This window comes from Girardinichthys multiradiatus, chromosome 7 (genome assembly GCF_021462225.1).
Source record: "Girardinichthys multiradiatus isolate DD_20200921_A chromosome 7, DD_fGirMul_XY1, whole genome shotgun sequence".
NCBI lineage: Eukaryota > Metazoa > Chordata > Actinopteri > Cyprinodontiformes > Goodeidae > Girardinichthys > Girardinichthys multiradiatus.
In genome coordinates this window covers 47,775,244-47,794,602 of record NC_061800.1, presented here as the reverse complement: position 1 = coordinate 47,794,602, position 19,359 = coordinate 47,775,244, and the positions used below count along the sequence as shown (strand labels likewise).

At 41.1% G+C, this 19,359-nt stretch overlaps 1 protein-coding gene across 1 annotated transcript; it reads right to left on the bottom strand.

The window, feature by feature from the left end:
- Window positions 1–4,697: 4,697 nt before the first annotated feature.
- On the bottom strand, window positions 4,698–18,059 carry znf142 (zinc finger protein 142). The gene is made up of 8 exons (XM_047371342.1): window positions 17,896–18,059; window positions 15,604–16,092; window positions 15,389–15,484; window positions 13,106–13,927; window positions 12,856–13,033; window positions 8,677–11,527; window positions 6,056–6,161; window positions 4,698–5,552 (listed from the first exon to the last, which is right to left on the bottom strand). The coding sequence occupies exons 2-8, from the start codon at window positions 16,088–16,090 to the stop codon at window positions 5,023–5,025; spliced, it is 5,070 nt and encodes a 1,689-aa protein (XP_047227298.1). The 5' UTR covers window positions 16,091–16,092; window positions 17,896–18,059; the 3' UTR covers window positions 4,698–5,022.
- Between the last annotated feature and the right edge of the window lie 1,300 nt (window positions 18,060–19,359).

Below are 19,359 nucleotides of genomic sequence, written 5' to 3'. Positions count from 1 at the left end.
CATTAAACTTATTTCTTTTTCATATATTTGAAATTCTTCTGCTATATTATTGATAATCCAACCAAAACTCTTGTTTTTTTTCTTTTTCCCAGCATGGTTTTAAAATATCAAGTGTGGGATGATCCGGATTATTGCTTTGTAAGTTTATCCAGTAATTTATTGCTAACTGTTTCCTTCTTAGATCTAATGGCATCTCTCCCATCTCTACCTGGAGTTCTGCTGTTGGACTGGTTCTGATTGGTCCTGTACTAATTCTTAAAGCTTGATGTTGTATATTGTCTAATTTTATAAGATGAGTGTTTGCTGCTGATCCATAAATTATACTTTCACAATCAATATTTGATCTAATTAATCCTGTATAAATAATTTTTAATGATGTTCGATCTGCTCCCCAATCAATACCAGCCATACATCTCATAATGTTTAATATTTTTTTGCATTTATCTATGATTTGTTCTATATGTACTTTCCATATAATTATTTCATCAAACCATATACCTAAAAATTTTATATTTTTTACTTGTTCTAAAACTTGGTTGTATAATTTTAGTTTTATATTTTCTCTTTTCCTTTTCTGTGTAAACACCATTACTTTTGTTTTTTCCACTGAGAATTTAAATCCCCATTGATTTGCCCATTGTTCTAATCTAATAATCTCATCCTGTATTTTCTTTTCAATAAGTTTGATATTACGACACCTTTTCCATATAGCTCCATCATCTGCAAATAGTGAGCAACCGACTTCCTTACTAATATTTTTAAATACATCATTTATCATTATAGAAAACAATAACGGACTTATAATACTTCCTTGAGGAGTACCATTATCTATTATATATTTACCTGACAATTCCTGACCAATTCTTACTTGTATTTTTCTATTTGAGAAAAAATCTTTAATCCAGTTAAACATTTTTCCAGTAATACCCATTTTATTTAATTTGATTAATAATCCTTCAACCCACATCATGTCATAAGCTTTTTCTATATCATAAAATACAGCTACTACATTTTCTTTGTTTATTTGTGCTCTCCTAATTTCATATTCTAAACATAATGCAGTCATTTGTGCTTCTCCCTTTTCCAAACCCATTTTGATTTCTAGATATATATCCATTAATATTTAAATAATATGTTAATCTATTATTAATCATTTTTTCCATTATTTCACATATATTTGATGTTAATGCGATCGGTCTATAATTTTCTGGTTTTGTGTTATCTTTTCCTGGTTTAACTATTGGAATAATTATTGCTTCCTTCCAGCTCTGTGGCAGCTCTCCCTCCTCCCAGACTTTATTGTATAATTATAATATTTTATCATTAAGATGTTCTATCATCGTATAGTAAATTTGATCTTTTCCAGGTGATGTATTTTTTGTTTTCCTGGTAACAAAGTTCAATTCTCCTTGTGTAAATGGTTCATTTATTAATTCATTTGTATCTACATTATTTCGCATTAAATCTTTATATTTCATCTTTGTGATTTCCCTACCTTTCTTTCCCTCTTCACTAATATTATTTGAACTATGAATTTTACTAAATGTTTTAGCTAATATTTCTGCTTTTTCTTTATCTTCCGTTATAGTTATATTATCTATTTTTAATATAGGATATCCATATTCTATTCTAATACCATTCATTCTTTTAATTGTTTTCCAAATTTGGTAAATATTTGTTTCTCTCCCTACGGTATTACAAAAGTTTGTCCAATATTCTCTTTTTGCATGTTTAATGATCTTTCTTACCTTTGCCTGCTTTTTTTTGTACTCAATTAGGTTCTGATAAATTGAGTTACTTTTTAACATTTCAAATGCTTTATTTCTTAATTTTATTACTTCATTACATTCTTTTGTCCACCATGGCACAATTTTTTTATTGTTCTGTCTTCCTCCTTCTTTTATTGATTCTTCTGCAGCTTGTAAGATTTTTTTTTACAGATATTTATATTTAAACTATTTATATCAATTGACTCATCTATTTCTTCCAATTTCTTTTGACTTAAATATTTAAATTTTTCCCAATCAGCCTTATTAATGTTCCATCTTTTATATAATCCTGTATTCCTATTATTTATTAATATTCCTGTTATGATTTTAATGGGGTAATGATCACTACCTACTGTTGTATCTTTGTCAATGTCCCACTCACAGTTATTAGCTAAACAATTTGATACAATTGTTAAATCAATCACAGACTCTGTACCTGTTTTTACATTAATTCTTGTTCCTTTTCCATCATTTATACATACCACATTTTTTATTTCCATTATTTCTTCAATAACTTATCCATTTTTATCATTACATTTTCCCCATAATGTGCTGTTAGCATTAAAATCTCCACACCAGATTACTTTTCCTTCTAAATACCTCATTAATTCATCCATCAACTCGAATGATAATATTTTACATGGATTATAAAAATGTATTATCTTATATTTTTCTTTTTTATTGTAAATTTCAACTACTATGTATTCTAAATTTTTACCTTTTCCTAATATCTGATATTATATTCCTTCTTTTATAAATATTCCACATCCTCCTCATCTATCCCTTCTGATACTATTATACCCTTTAAACACAACATCTAGGTTTGGTTTTAACCAGGTCTCCTGTATACATATAATTTCTGGTTTTCCATCAATTCCATCTATATACCATTTAAATTCCTGTTCATTAGCTATTAAGCTTCTTTCATTTCACTGTAATAATATCATGTTTTTCTATCAGCTGGGGTTCCTCCAACTTTTTATTAATATTTTCCAAGATTCTTCTTTAAACCCTAAGAACTTTTCTGCTCCTCTGACTATTATTTTAATCTTTTCTGTTTTGTGTTTAGCCTGTTCAGTGCAGTTAATGACATAAGCTATGAATAATATCAGTTTTTCCACAGACATTGTAACATTTTCCTCTGATTCTACTTTTCTTTGTTGATAATCTTGAATCCTAATTTGACCTTCATCCCTTGATCTTTCATTCTGGACATTTTTAACTGCTTCAGCATAGCTTATGTTTTTAGTCATTTTAATTTGTTGGATTTCTTTTGCTTTCTTCTTTACCTCAACATCCCCCGAATGTAACTCTATGTTGCCCTCCACAATTGCAACATTTTTCCTGCACTTCTTCCCCACAATCTTCAATTCTGTGATCTTCTCCACACTTTGGACATCTTTGTTTTCCTTTGCAGACAGCTGCTATATGACCATATCTCTGACATTTATAACATCTTAGTGGTGGAGGAATGAAAGGCCTCACAGGAAAACTCAGATATCCTATTTTAACATTTTGTGGCAACACCTTTTCTTCAAAGTCTATTAAAATTAACAGGCTTCCTACTCTTTCTCCATTTACATTTTTAGTCAGTCTTTTAAGATTTTTTATCTTTGCACCAACAATGCTTTTTTTTAACTTGTCCATATCTTCCTCCATAGGAATGCCATAAATTACCCCCCGAATGATTTTATCTTCTCCTTTAATCTTCCTCTCTGTCGCCGTTTTCTTGCAAATGTTTTCAACTTGTAAAACCTTTCTTCTTTGTTCTTCGGTTTTACACGACACCAGTAAATATATATATTTCCATCTCTCAAGACCTTCACCATTTCAACATCTCCTATCTTTTTTTTTATTTCTCTAGATAGTGAAATAGGACTCAGGTTCTCTTTTTCTTCTTCATTTTTTATCTTTAATATTATTTTACATTCTTCCCATCCAATTTTCCTCCTAACTTCTCTCTCTTCTTCAGAAATGTTTTCTTCCAGCTCTCTTTTACTCCTTTGGCTGTCTAACATCTTTCCTTCTTCTGCTTTACTTCTTCCGCGTCCTCTCCCTCTACTTACTGGCGTCCATTCATCAAAGTCCATATTGTCCTCTTGTGTGTCCATTCTGAACCATTCACATACCAGTTTATGCCTTTTACTGCCACTTCCAAAAGTAAATAATCTCTGACACTGTGGGGTTCTAAGGAGTCCGGCGTTCGATACAAAACCCGTAAGGATAGCTTCCTTCCTCCACCTTCTTCACAATGTTGCTTCAGATCATTGAGGTTTGCTGACATTTGTTTCTGCTTAGCTCCCTGAAAGTCCTAACACAGGATTTCAATCAGGTGGAAGTTTAGACTTTGACTAGGCCATTGTAGCACTTTGATTCTTTTCTTTTTCAGTCATTCTGTTGTAGTTTATCTGCTACTATGGTTGGGACCATTGTTCTGTTGATGGCCCAGTTTGGACCAAGCTTCCACTGTTAGAAAGATGGCATTTAATATACTTTGGTCTACAGAGATCATGTTGCATTCAATGACTGCAAAGTGCCCAGCTGTGGCTGCAAAAAAGGGCCCAAACCATCAGCTCTCCACCACCGTGCTAGACAGTTGGAATAAGGTGCTTCTGCTTATGTGCTTTATTAGTTTTCACCAAATATGTTTCTGTGCCTTATGGTCCAACATCTCTACTTTGGTCTCATCTGTCCAGAGGACATTGTCCCAGAAGTCTTGTCCTTCATTCAGATGATGCTTTGCTAATCTAAGTCCTGCTGCCATCTTGGTGTAGAGAGCAGAGGCTTTCTCCTTCAACCTCTCCTTCAGCTCCTGCTTTCATCGAGGTGCTCACCCTGAAGATCAAGTAATTAATGCATCTGATCAGCAGCACCTGCCTGCTTCTTTTCGTTTGCAATCCTGTGAAATGAATGACGCTGGACTTTCCCTCACAGCTTCAGCATTTTATTCATGTTTTTCCCTCTCAGATTATTTTTAAGGTGAAGGTTTTACAGACTGCATGGAGATCAAGAACATGAGGGACTGCTGCATGTTAAAACTGCCTGAACATACGAACAGCAACATAACTGAATGAATATAAAAAATGCCAAATATCAGAACTCTAAATATTAAAAGTTCTTAAATAAAAACATGGTGTTAACTAATGTTTAAATACAACTTCATGTTCTTTCTTCATATTTCACTGAGCGCTTACAATTATTACTCAAATGGAACCAAGAGTCGGTCCATAAATATTCATAGATCCCAGCATCTTCACTGTGTCTCAGAGTGTTGATTTGCCACAACTTCTTCAGAAACATCATCTTTTCCACTGTTTGGAGCAGGCTGCTCATTGACAGATCCTTGGATGTCTCCTGTAGGTAGCGCCCCCTGCAGGGCCTCTTTCAGGGTAAGGATACCACCCTCAGAATCCCTCAGCACACCCAGCTCCCCTGACTCCTCAGGATGGTGCCTCTGGAGATGTTTGACCACCTGGAACCTCTGCTTGGCTCTGTAGGAGCAGTGGCGGCAGGAGAAGGGTTGCTGCTTCGTGTGGGACAGGAAGTGATGTCGGAGACCCGCCGGCCACCGGAAGGATTTTTGGCACAATCCACACGTGTACGCCCGATCGTCCGTGTGCTTCTTCTGGTGGGTTTTCAGGATGAAGCTGGTTTTGAAGGCTTTGCCACACTTCTCGCAGACGTAAGGACGGGCGTCGCAATGCTGCGTGTCCCGGTGGGCGCGCAGGGCGTCCGCTCTGTTGGTGCGGTACTCACATTCATCACAGGCATATGGCTTTTCCCCTAAATATTTAGAACAAGAAGTTACAACAACAATTTAATCTTTAGTCATATGTGGTCATGAATCATAAAAGATCCTTATGCAACAGCAGTTCAGGAAACAATAATCAAAAATAAAGATAAAGAGAAAAAGGTCACTGCAGACACGACCAACATGTGATGTTTTAGTTCAAAAGGTTTAGTTTGTCATATACCAGTTTTTATTTTTCAGGCCTGCAGCACAAATTATTTGCACTAAATACATGCAGAAGTAATCAAAGACCTAATAGGCGGGACTACATTTATTTTTGTGTCAGAGATGACGAGGCATTCGGCCAAACTTGTGACTGATGGAATAACATCAGTCAGATGTTTCTCAATGAATGAGTGATGCAGCAGATAAAATAAACGGGAATTATGGGTCCCTTGAACTGATTCGCTTGGAGAGAATATGTAGAATAAAGATCAGTTTGCAAAATTACACAATATACAGAATGAAAATGTGAGCTTTCGTGTGAAGTTCATACCTGTGTGTTTGGTCATGTGGTATTTCAGCTGAGTCGCCCATTTGCATTTGTAGCCGCAGTCTGGACAAAGGTACTTCTTCTCTTCTTGGTGAACCCTCATATGCAGCTTTGGTAGAAAAGCAGAAACATGTTGATTTGTATTTTATCTACAGCAAAGCAGATAAATTCAGATTAACCTCATAAACCAACAATGATACACCTGCAACCATATATACCTCTGATGGCACACTGCACTTTATGTAGCACTTCATGTGTACATTTTCTTGTATTTTATTTTAATTGTGTGTTTAATGGATTTTTAATAAGCTACAGGGAATGCATTGGTTTTTATTGTGAACATAAAGGCCATGAAATGAATATGAATATTGACTTTTACTGAAGCTACTGGGAGTTTATCTACAGGTCCTTCTCAAAATATTAGCATATTGTGATAAAGTTCATTATTTTCCATAATGTCATGATGAAAATTTAACATTCATATATTTTAGATTCATTGCACACTAACTGAAATATTTCAGGTCTTTTATTGTCTTAATACGGATGATTTTGGCATACAGCTCATGAAAACCCAAAATTCCTATCTCACAAAATTAGCATATCATTAAAAGGGTCTCTAAACGAGCTATGAACCTAATCATCTGAATCAACGAGTTAACTCTAAACACCTGCAAAAGATTCCTGAGGCCTTTAAAACTCCCAGCCTGGTTCATCACTCAAAACCCCAATCATGGGTAAGACTGCCGACCTGACTGCTGTCCAGAAGGCCACTATTGACACCCTCAAGCAAGAGGGTAAGACACAGAAAGACATTTCTGAATGAATAGGCTGTTCCCAGAGTGCTGTATCAAGGCACCTCAGTGGGAAGTCTGTGGGAAGGAAAAAGTGTGGCAGAAAACGCTGCACAACGAGAAGAGGTGACCGGACCCTGAGGAAGATTGTGGAGAAGGGCCGATTCCAGACCTTGGGGGACCTGCGGAAGCAGTGGACTGAGTCTGGAGTAGAAACATCCAGAGCCACCGTGCACAGGTGTGTGCAGGAAATGGGCTACAGGTGCCGCATTCCCCAGGTCAAGCCACTTTTGAACCAGAAACAGCAGCAGAAGCGCCTGACCTGGGCTACAGAGAAGCAGCAATGGACTGTTGCTCAGTGGTCCAAAGTACTTTTTTCGGATGAAAGCAAATTCTGCATGTCATTCGGAAATCAAGGTGCCAGAGTCTGGAGGAAGACTGGGGAGAAGGAAATGCCAAAATGCCAGAAGTTCAGTGTCAAGTACCCACAGTCAGTGATGGTCTGGGGTGCCGTGTCAGCTGCTGGTGTTGGTCCACTGTGTTTTATCAAGGGCAGGGTCAATGCAGCTAGCTATCAGGAGATTTTGGAGCACTTCATGCTTCCATCTGCTGAAAAGCTTTATGGAGATGAAGATTTCATTTTTCAGCACGACCTGGCACCTGCTCACAGTGCCAAAACCACTGGTAAATGGTTTACTGACCATGGTATCACTGTGCTCAATTGGCCTGCCAACTCTCCTGACCTGAACCCCATAGAGAATCTGTGGGATATTGTGAAGAGAACGTTGAGAGACTCAAGACCCAACACTCTGGATGAGCTAAAGGCCGCTATCGAAGCATCCTGGGCCTCCATAAGACCTCAGCAGTGCCACAGGCTGATTGCCTCCATGCCACGCCGCATTGAAGCAGTCATTTCTGCAAAAGGATTCCCAACCAAGTATTGAGTGCATAACTGTACATGATTATTTGAAGGTTGACGTTTTTTGTATTAAAAACACTTTTCTTTTATTGGTCGGATGAAATATGCTAATTTTGTGAGATAGGAATTTTGGGTTTTCATGAGCTGTATGCCACAATCATCCATATTAAGACAATAAAAGACCTGAAATATTTCAGTTAGTGTGCAATGAATCTAAAATATATGAATGTTAAATTTTCATCATGACACTTTATCACAATATGCTAATATTTTGAGAAGGACCTGTACATACTGACTGCAGCTGGCCACATTATTAGGTACACTTGTTCAATTGCTTGTTAATACAAACAGTGAATCAGCCAATCACAGCAGGAAACCATGATGGAGAAAAACAGGATTGTTTCCTAATACCCTGCAGTCTTTAACACCTGATATTTACAAAGCTAATGAAGCCTTTTCTGATTGGATTTGGTGCTGCCCATTTAACTCTATTTACAGTAGGACAGAAAGATACATTATTGGTGTTTTGGTGTCAAGCAGAGGCTAAATTACGTAGAGATTGTTAATTTAAACGCAGCACATACGATAGATATAGATTTCGGTATTTAGTATGCAAATGAACCTAATTGGGCAGTACTCTGACCACTCGGTGGCAGCAAAGTGCTTGCAACATCATCATTAATATGTGTAGAATATCCATCAACAGGCATTAGTGGAACATAACTCACAATGGCTGCATTAAGACTAGAAGCGGTGTGAAGCAATTTTGCAACAATAGTTTTGTAACCTTTTTGTTACAGCATGCAACTTTCACCAAATTTCTCTGATATCTGGGTGTTGGTTATTCACTGATCTACAACCATCATTAAAGACATCAGTTTTGAAGTGATGTGTTGAAATCTGACAGACTTTACCTTCAGCCTGGATGGATCTGAGCAGGTGTAACTGCACTGCTCACAGCTGTACGGCCTCTCCCCAGTGTGAATGCGAATGTGCCACGTGATCTTCTGCTTGTTTCGGGTTGCATACATACAGTCTGTGCATTTGTACATCCGCTTGCTCCCATGAGAACGGAGGTGCTGCTCAAACACCAGCTGATGCCGACAAGCAAATTCGCATGTGCTGCACCTGAGCGGCTTGTCCTCTGAAGACCCCCCCTCATGTTCGTTCAGAAGGTGTTGAGCTAACAACTGCCTTGTTTTGGCTGCGAAGGGACAGAGCTGACATGGGTGTGCCAGGTGAGACCTCTGATGAATGTCAAGCCTTTCTTTAGTCTGAAACACCTCCTGGCAGGTGGCGCATTTCACTTCAGGATGTCTGCTCTGCTGGTGGTGCTTCAGTGTCACTTCGCTGTTACATGTAAAGTCACATTTCTTGCATGAAAAACAGAACTGAAGCAGGTGGACCCGTTTACAGTGGTTCCTCAAAGCAATCTCTGAACTAAACCGAGCGCCACAGTGACTGCAAACATGCTGCAACTCCCCTGAGTGACATCTGCGGTTATGGCGTCTGATATCGTCAGGAGCGTAGCCGGCGAAGTCGCACAGTGGGCAGAAGTGCGTGGGCTGTTTGTCGTGGATGCGTATTTTATGCTGACGAAGTTTGGTAACTGCACCAAAGGTTTTGTCGCATGCGTCGCAGCTGTGACGGCCAACCCCTGTGTGCAGAGACTCATGCTCCTCCAAGCGATAGCGCCTTGAGGTGCTGAAGGAACAATAGCTGCAACGATGCAGTTGAGCTTCCTTGTGTTTACGTGAAGTATGCTGCTCCATGCGGCGTTGCTGTTTGCAGCTGAAGGTGCACTGCTGGCAATGCAAGCGTTTTTGTCCTGGATCCTGAAGCTTTTCTTCCTTGTGATCAGAAAGTATGTGACGGGATAAAGAACGTTTGGATTTGACTGAAAAACAGCACATGGGACATTGGAGTTCATCTGGCTTCATGCAACCTTTCTTTTCATGATTGTCTACAGCTCTTTTCTGATTATAAGCATAGTTTGGACATCCAGACAGTTGATGTTCTCCTGAGGGACCCTCGTCAAGCTTATCTGCATGATCCTCAAAGCTTTTGACTTTTTGACTCCCTTCATTGACCGTTTCAGAAATTATGTGACCAAAAGTCTCTCTGCAGGTCAGCAGGTGCTTTTTAACCACTGGCAGCTTGGCTGAAGAAAAGCTGCACACCATACATTTAAATTTACCGTCGTTTTTGACATAAAGGGTTTTGCTCTGTGATAATTTAGGTCTTTTAGTTAAGATTTTCTTCTGAATTTTGATGTCCATAAACCTATTTGCCTGGATTTCACTTGCCCGACGTTCTGATACAGTGGTGGTATGGGAGGTGTACCCTTCTTGCTGTTGACGTTTCATTTCTGTGGACATTCTTTCTGCGGAGGACCGAAGTTCCATCTGATCTGAACTTGTTCCCGTTTGGACTTGTCTGGATTCTCCTTGAGCTGCAGCAGAATTTTCTGCTGAAGTTAGAAGCACATTTGAAATACCAACAAACGTCTTTGTGTGGAGTAGAAGTGTGGAGTGCTTCTTTCTAAGGTGGTAATCGAGCCCACGCCTCTGTTTAAACTGCTCCCCACAGGACTGGCACTCATGTCCCTTTATCCTGCTTTGGCACAGAGCTCTGCGGTGGTTTTCCAAAGCTGTTTCCTTGCTGGTTACGTATGAGCATTTCTCACACCGATAAACATCTTCAGATGGCACAGCAAGCATCTGGACCCGTCCCTCCAAGACCATGGCCTCAGCTTGGGTCTTGTCGTGTTTCCTTAAAGCTTTCAGTCGGACCTCAGAGTCTGACAGGTGGTTTTCCTGGGTTGGAAAACCAGAACCGATTGTTGCAACGTTATTTTCGCCCTCAGGTGCTTGGTTAGGATCGTCCACAGACTCAACAGATTGACTTGGGTTGGTCTGAGGCTCTCTTGCATCTTCTATGTCACTTTGATCACAAGGTCCCTCTTGCATTTCTACGTTTTCTTCCTCCAATGAGCTTGTAGGTGTAGACGGGTCAAAGGTCTCTTGTGATGAGTCAGGCGCAGTGAATTTTAAAGGTGGTGTGATTTTGCAGTTTTCTTCTTCATTGTGTAAAGCTGCGTTTTGGTCCTCGGCGGTTGTAAGTGTGGTCAACACCAGAGTACAGTACTGCTCCGGACTGCTTACAGATCTTTCTGAAACCGCTTCATGACCAACTTCTTGGGACACAAAGTCAAAAACCGAATGATTAGCTTGTGAAGCGGCATAGCTTTCTGTGCAGGGATTGTTTCCTGATTGGTTCTGCTGCGTAGCAGAAGCAGGTTGTTCAGACTGCTCATGACCTACTGATGATTTACTGTAAAAGTCCTCCATGAACTCTGCTGAGTTCCTCTCCTTTTCCTTTGCTGCATAGTTCTCCAGCCATGTTGTATCTCCAGGTATGTAGCCATGGGCTTTCCTCTTGTGCAGGAAGAGGCTTATGCTGCTGTAGGACGAATAGACGCAGAGGGCACAGTGAAACTCCTTTAGCTTGGTATGTTTGCAGTTCTCGTGGTTTTGAAGCGCCTGCCGGTAGCAGGTGGTATATGAGCAATATTTGCACTTATATGCAGCCAACTTCTTCTCCTCTCCAGAATGCTTGGTCAACATGTGGTTGCGGAGCTCATACTTGCGCTTGCAGGCATAAGCGCAGATCTCACACATGAGTGTTTTAGCTTGATGCCGTAATTTGTGGCTCTTCAGTTGGTCCATTCGGTGACATCGGTAGGAGCACTGATCACACGAATATCTAGAAGAGACAGGCAATTTAATTTGTGTAGTCCAGCTAGATGACTGCATCCGAAATCACTGCTGACCACTTTATTCAGCAGCCTTTAATGGAAAAACAACAAACATGCAGCAAAATCCACAATAACCATGTTAACGTTGCTTAATAACATGTAATTAGCTCATTAATTGCTGTACATTAATCTAACTGAACGTAGCATTAGTCCATGCTAGTCTTGTAAATGAGATTTAAAATATATTTAGGCTATGATGTCATGATTAACCTGTTGCTGATGGATGTTTTAATTGGTTACCCCAATTAGTCAATGGTTACTTTTCGTACATATAATTCTGACACTTGTCTCCACAGATTTCTTCTGTTTTTACTTTTTTTTACCCAACTTAAATGTTTCAGATATAAAGAAATGTTAATATCAGACAAAGAAAACCTGAGTAAACACTAAAAGCAGTTTTTAAATGATGATTTTTTTTTATTAAGGGAACAAATCTATCCAAACCAGTCTGGCTCTGGTTTGATTCAGGCCCATTAGATAGTTTCCAGCATGAACGACCTGTTGAAGGTTAATGACACAATATCTCAACTGGATTTGAGTCCAGACTTTGACTAGGCCACTCCAAACCCTTACTTTATTGAGCCATTCATAGAAGGACTTGTTGGTGTGATCAATGTCCTGCTGAAGAAGCCAAGTGAGCTTGAGCTCAAGATTCCAGACAGATGGCCAGGAACTTCTCCTTCAGGATTTTCTGCCAGAGAGCAAAATTGATGGTTCCATAAATTACAGCAAGAGCTTTAGATGTTGTTCTGGGTTCTTCTGTTTGGTCAGCCATTCATGAGAAGGTTCACCACCGTTCCATGTTTTCTCCATGTGTGGATAATGGTTCTCACTGTGGTTCTCTGGAGACCCTAAGCCTTAGAAATGGTTGTTCAACCCTTTCCAGACCGATGGCCTGATGTTGCTTTAAGATCCTTTAGCCTACTTCATGTAGTCAGACAGGTTCTGTCTAAAAGATTTGTGGATTCTAAAGGTCAGACAGTTCTCAGGCTGGGTGTGGCTAATGAAACTGAACCACAGTTCATTCATGATATAACTTTTCTGATCAGTTGAAAACTGCTTTTTGGAATTTCTCAGGTTGTCTTTGTCTGATATTAGCATTTGTTTGACGATCTGAAGGTTCTAAAATCTTTCTTAAATCAAAGTCCACATTGCAGATTTCGGTGTTGTTGCAGAGGTTCAAACCTCCTGGGTTGAGGTCATCTGAACCAGTCGGTCCAAACGAAGAACTAACTCCTGATAGATAAATTAAACCGTAACCCCTGTTATTGTCTACCTGAGGTCTCCAGCGTGTTTCCTCATATGGACGGCGAGATAATGCTTCCACTTGGTGACGTATCCACATTCAGCACACATAAAGTTCTTGTCGTCAGCGTGAATGAGCATGTGTTTGGACAGGTAGGACTCGTCTCTGCACCTGAACTCACACAGGCTGCACTTGTGGGGCTTCTCACCTGGAGATGAACAAAGAAACATCAGGAGGTGTCAGCTAGAGCAGGACAAAAACTAGCTGAGCTCCTCCTCACCGCTGTGCATCAGGACGTGTCGCTTCAGACCGCGTTTATGTGAGGTGACGTAGCTGCACTGAGAGCAGCGGTGGATCTTCTCGTTGGCGTGCAAACGTCCAACGTGGTGCTCGAACTCCACGGAGTTAAAGGTCACGAAGGAGCAAAAATCACAGCAGAGCTTTTGTTTGCCGGTGTGGCCGAGTCGTCGGTGCTGGAGGAAGACGGACTTATTGGAGCAGGAGAAGTCGCACTCTGAGCAGTGATAGGCCAGGTGGGTCCGGTAATGATCCTCCATGTCTGCTTCGCATTTAAAGACCGCGCTGCAGGCATGATGACGACACTCTGCAGCTTTGACCCCGTGTTCCTCAGCGGCATGTCTAATGAGGTCTTTGCACTGGGAACTCTGGAAGGAACAGCCCTTCTGGAAACAGGCCATTGACGCCCCGTCTGACAGGATGTGTGTCTTCATGTGAGCCTTCAGGGCCCTGCTGTGGTGGAAGCTTAGGCTGCAGGTGGGACAGAGGAAGCTCAGTCTGCTCACAAGCTCCTCTGCCTCCTCCGGATGCACGCTGGCGACGTGGCGGCGCACCGCGTTTCTCTCCACTGCAGAATAATCGCAGCAGCTGCAGCGGTGGAGCTTCTCCCCGGCCTCTCGGAGGCGGTGAACACGTAGCTTGCTCTTGCTGGTGAAGAAACGTCCGCAGGTCGGACACTGGAGACTGGGGTCAGGGAAGTGTAACCGCAGGTGCTCCTGGAGGTGAGAGCGCATCTTGAAGCAGCGCCGGCATTTGGGACAGACGTGGGTGCGATAAATATCCTCGGATCCATCAGAAAGAAACGCTGAAGGACAAGAACAAAGTTCAGTTCAGCTCATTTATAAAAGTCTTTGTCAGGCACAAGACAAACATTACCAGGTCCAAGTGCCAATATATAATCAGATGAACCCAGTCACAGAAACGATTGTAATTATAATACAGCGAGCTCAGATTCTGCTGATCATTTAACTCCACCTAAGCTGTTGACTTTGCACCAATCTCTCCTCCTGGGAAAGCATGTGGCGACAGTGGAGAGCAATGACTCCCTTTAAATGAGTAGAAGCCTCCGGTAGAACCAGAACCAGGTTCAATATGAGCGAGTACATCTGCTGGTGATAGTCTTTGGTTGTTAAACTCTGGGTTCTGACCCAACAGTTCCTGGTGAATATTCAGCGGGTCATTCCACCCTTTAACGAAGCCACCCTGTCATCAGTTGAAGCTGATTCATTTTAAAACAAAGCAACTGGGGCATTTCTTTTTTCCACTGAATGTTCTGTCAGAGTTTCTAGGAACCTTTAATCTACACTCTATGACTTGTTTCCCTGGGGCAGGGTTAGCAACCTGCACATTAAAAAGAATAATCTTCTTGCATTGTTTTATTACCTTTATATTTTAGAGCATTGCTCAGCTCTTTGGCTGTTATTAGAAGCCAGAGTGGAGGGACCATAGAGCCACATGTGGCTCCGGAGCCCCAGGTTGCAGACCCCTGCTCTGGGGTATAAATATGTCGTCACACAATGGCTCTGTTCCTCTTAGCCACTCAAAGAAAATGGCCTCCAACTATACCAGGATCAAGGCTTTTCTTTCCTACCATCACAAACGTAAACATGTGGAGTTTGATCATCTCTACTCGGACTTTGACTAGACCTTTGAGCTTTGGTCAGATGACACTCAAGATTGATAAAATCTTTGAAACACCAGAACATTTTGAAATGAAAACCTGGGGGCCTCTGGGAGCAAACTGTAAATGGGTCATCACTGGGTTGTTGAGCAGGATAATCATCCAAAGCAGATCGGGTCACCAGACCTTAATCCAGCAGAAAACCTGTGGGCTGAGCTAGGGAGAGCAGAGCAGAGGAACCAGAAGTCTGGACCATCTAGAGCGATTGTATAAAGAGTCAGAGAAGGTCTAAGATCTTCCTCTGGATGCTCCAACGTTGGAACATGTTGGAAGAGAAGACTGCTGGGTGATGATCTGCCGGTACTGCCACCACATGTTAACAGCAGATAAGTGTGAAGAGGTGATGAAAATGAGCATCTTAATAGTTTAAACTAAAAAGGAAAACCTTCATAATGAACCGTTTGAACTGTGCTTCCTGTTTGTATGACCTTGTGACCCAAAGACTCAACCATTCTCTGAGACACCCTGAACTTGAACCCGGTAAGATAGAGAAAAAGACCCAACCAGTAGGGAGAAGGGATGAAACAGAACTGGACCTTTGTTCAGCTCACTTGGATCCAAGGAAACCATGATGACCGTGTTTACCTGCAGATGGTGCTGGTAATGCACCTGAAGGCGTAGAGCTGCCTTCTTCCACAGCTGTTCCTGGTTGTCTCCCTGCTGGTGACTCAGCCTGGCTCCCTGATGACAGACGTAAAATAACCAGAACAGAGAAGAAGAAAACCCTGCCTCTCCCCGTTTCAATAGAAAAACAACGTTCTGAATTTGTGTCTGATGTCTCCTCCAGGTGTTCTGTTTACCTGGACGGAGGTTTTCCAGATGTTTGTGCTTCAACATGTGAGTCCTGAAGTCTTTTACATTCTGAGAGACGACCTGGCAGTGAAAGCAGCCGAACGGCATGTGGCTCCTCCGGTGGCTTTCCATCTCTTCCTGTGTGAGGAATGACATTTTACAGGAGCGGCTGGTGCAGGCGATCAGGTTCAGGCCGTGCACGGACATCAGGTGGCTCTGGTTCTCCTGACGGTCAGCACTGCTGAACTGGCAGCCTTGCTCACAGCAGGGGAACGGACCTTGAGTGTCCTGCACCCTGTGGTTGGTTTTAAAGTGTTTTTTTAGAGCTGCTGGTTTAGAAAAACTCTGAATGCACTGGGAACATCTGAAGCTGTCCAGCTGGACTTTATGGGACGGAGCTGGACGCAGCTCTGGACAACAGTGAGAGACGACTGTGGCGTTATCCGAGAAGTTCTGGCCACATTTATAGCACGCATGTTCCACCACCTCCATCATGTCTGAAAAACAGGGCACAAAGAACAGAGGGTTTTCTCACTGTGCAAAAGTTTCAAACCAGTCCTGATTTCCTTACATTTATTTTCCACAGAAACCTTCTAATTATTTAATTTTGGTCTTGGGAAATCAGCTGGTTTTCATATTTATTTTCAGAACAGTCCCTGTTTTTTTTTCTAAGCCACTTATCAATGACGTATGAAGAAATAAACAGATTTTAGGCACTTTATATCAATAAGGTCTTCCAGTTACTTCAACCATTAAATTAATAGATCCATTTTAACAGGAATAAAATAGATATTTGCATCAAAACAGTGATTCTTATGATCTATTCCTGTACTGACCCTCACACAAGGAGTGTAGTGACAAATAACAGACAAAAGAAGAGGTGCTGGGCCTAAAAATTGACCTGCAACACACGAACCGTTTGCAAAAAGTATATCCTAAAAACATGAAAAGAGTCCAGCAGAGATCTGGATCAAAACCCGAGTGATTCATCCATTATCCTTCAGTTGATCAACTGTTTGCTGTGGCTTCATTTGAAATAATCTCAGGAATGGGTCAGCTGTCCAGAGGCTTCTAAAGGAGTAAAACATGAAGTAAAGGACTGAGGTGTAGCAGATAACCACAACATTAAATCTTAAAATCCATCTGTAAAGCATGGTGGAGGCGGTGTCATGGTCTGGGCATACATTTTCAGCCAGATGGTGTTTGGTTTCTTGTTAATTTTGTAAAAATTATAAATACAGAAAAGTGCTTTCAGACTTTAGTCCATCAACATGTCAGATAGGAAGCTGCTTCATTCTTCAGTCTAGCATGACAGAAATCCTCAACTTCTGATGGAGTGAAAGCTCTGGTGGACCAGCACACAAGTAATGAATTTCTGAACACGGCTCAAATAACCTGCAAGCAAACCTCAAATGGTGCAGATGATGAAGATCTATTGAAATATGAACATGACCTTCAGATGCTGTCTATCTGATTTTAAAGCCTGCTACTTGTTCTGATCACCAGTCCCAATTTCTTTGTCGCTACCCTGGGTTCTGCACCGGGTCTCCTTCCAGTGAGAATTGCTATTAAATCTTCAAAAGGAGGCACCCTGACGAGATGAACCACTTCAGCTGACTCTGTTTGAAGTAGGGGAGCAGCAGCTCCCTCCAGAATTATGGAGCTCCTGCCCTCATCTCTCAGGCAGAACCGGGCCACCTTACAGAGGAAGCTCGTCTACAGAATCTGTCTTTCAGTCATGGTCCATTTCTCACAACCTAAGGTGAGGGTTGGAATGTAGATGGACTGGTGAATTAGGAGGTTCATCTTTTAGCTCAGCTCCTTCTTCACCACAGAGCGGAGAAGAGCCCTCAGCTGTGCAGAAAAGGTTCTGATCCATCTCTCCTTCTCCTGATTTATCCCACCATTACTGGTGAACCAGACACACCTCACCAGGATGGAGCTTTGCTCCTGCTGAGAACCACTTCCTCAGACCAAGAGGAATTAAAAAGGAATAAATCCTTCCATGAACTCCCAAGTTTATAAAGTTTTTTATTTCCATGTTTGAACAAATTCCCGCTTTAATTTCCAGTTCGCCCTCTGAAATATAAAGAAATGAGGGTCAGACCAAGACTTTCGCACAGTCCTACCTCATCATGAGTGAAATGTTAACTTGTTTCTAGCTTACATGTTCATACAGGCAACTAGGAGCAGATCTGGATCATGATAATGAGGAGTCATAAACAGATGTCAGACCTCCTGCCTGAGCTCCCACCCTCACAGTCTGCCTGACAAACCAAAGATCAACATTCAGTTCTCACCTCCTCTGCTTCCTGAACTCGTTTCTGTTGTTGTTGTTCGTGTAATTCCCTGATTACATCCACAATGACGAGCTTTACGCCTTTATTCACCTAATAATGATAACATAGAGTGGCTTCAGGACGACCGAACACGCAGCTGTTATCGCTAGCTTAGCTTAGCTTAGCTTAACTTAGCTTAGCTTAGCTTAACTTAGTTTAGCGTAGTTCAGTACTACTCAGACGGCGCTGAAGTTGGCTTCCGATTTGTCACTTCCGTAAAGGACAGATTCCCAGTTTTAAAGCCCAGGGATCTGGAACCTGCGGCCCCGGAGCCACAGTTATAATAGTTTAAAACTGAGCCGTGCTCTGAGATCTGAAGGTTCTAAAAAGATTTTCAATGGATATCTGCAAAGAATTTATCGAAATATAAAAGTCTTGATGATAAAATTAATATTAGGTCCGTGCACTTTTGCTCTCATTCCTTATTCTATTTTTGGAATCAAACTCTGGAAAACGTGTCAGTTGGTTTTCTGATTCATATAAATCACCAGAATGTCCAACTTGAAGAAGAATTTAAGAAGGAAACCGTCTCAGACGAGCTTTTTATTGCAAATAACTTCAATAGACATCTAGAAATGCAGATTATTCCTGAAAAGACTTCGTTCATGAATAAATTGTGTGACAGTATTTATTATATCTGGCACAGTCGAAATGGGCCCACCGACCTCACAAGTCACACTGCTCCTGAAATGATAAACTGACAGATAAAGAATAATCAATACTTAAAAAATAGAAATGTAGTATAATTATAAGCACAAAATAGACCCTGTTTGCTGTGATTCACGTGGTTGACGCCAAACAATGGGAGTAATAGTAACGACATTACAAACGTCAAACTAAAGTCATTTCAAATGCTACAAGCTCACTGTCAGGTAAAACTTAAAACCACAACTAATATAAAAACTCAAGGAAAATAAGAATCAGGCGCGTAGATATAACTGCCTGGGCTGAAGATGTTTTCTGAATAGCCCCGGATCTCTTAAAAGATTACATTTAAGTAAGTTTTAGAAAAGAAAGTATTAAAAAGATGCACTAATCCACAAAATGGCATTGGATTTCACATTTTTATGTGAAAAAATCATATGATTTGTTTCTATTGTGCTCCATATAATCACTGCCCGCTTCTAAGCTGGCAATGAGTTAAAAGGAAAAAACAAAATTTTTTTATTTGCGCACAAAGGCGACTGCGCAAATACCGGCGGACTGGCACTCTGTACGTTCTGGAGAGGTTCGGGACGGCTGTTCAGTCCAGAGCCGTCGGCTTTCCTCGATCAGTACCCGAAAGGTTACACTGACTCGAACCGGGCTCGAACAGGACTTATTTAAGGGAAACCGCGGAGCCAACCGGAAAGCAGAGTTTGGTGCGTGTTTGCGCACAGAAACAGGTGGAAGCAGAGCAGCAATAAAACCTGAATGCTGACTCAG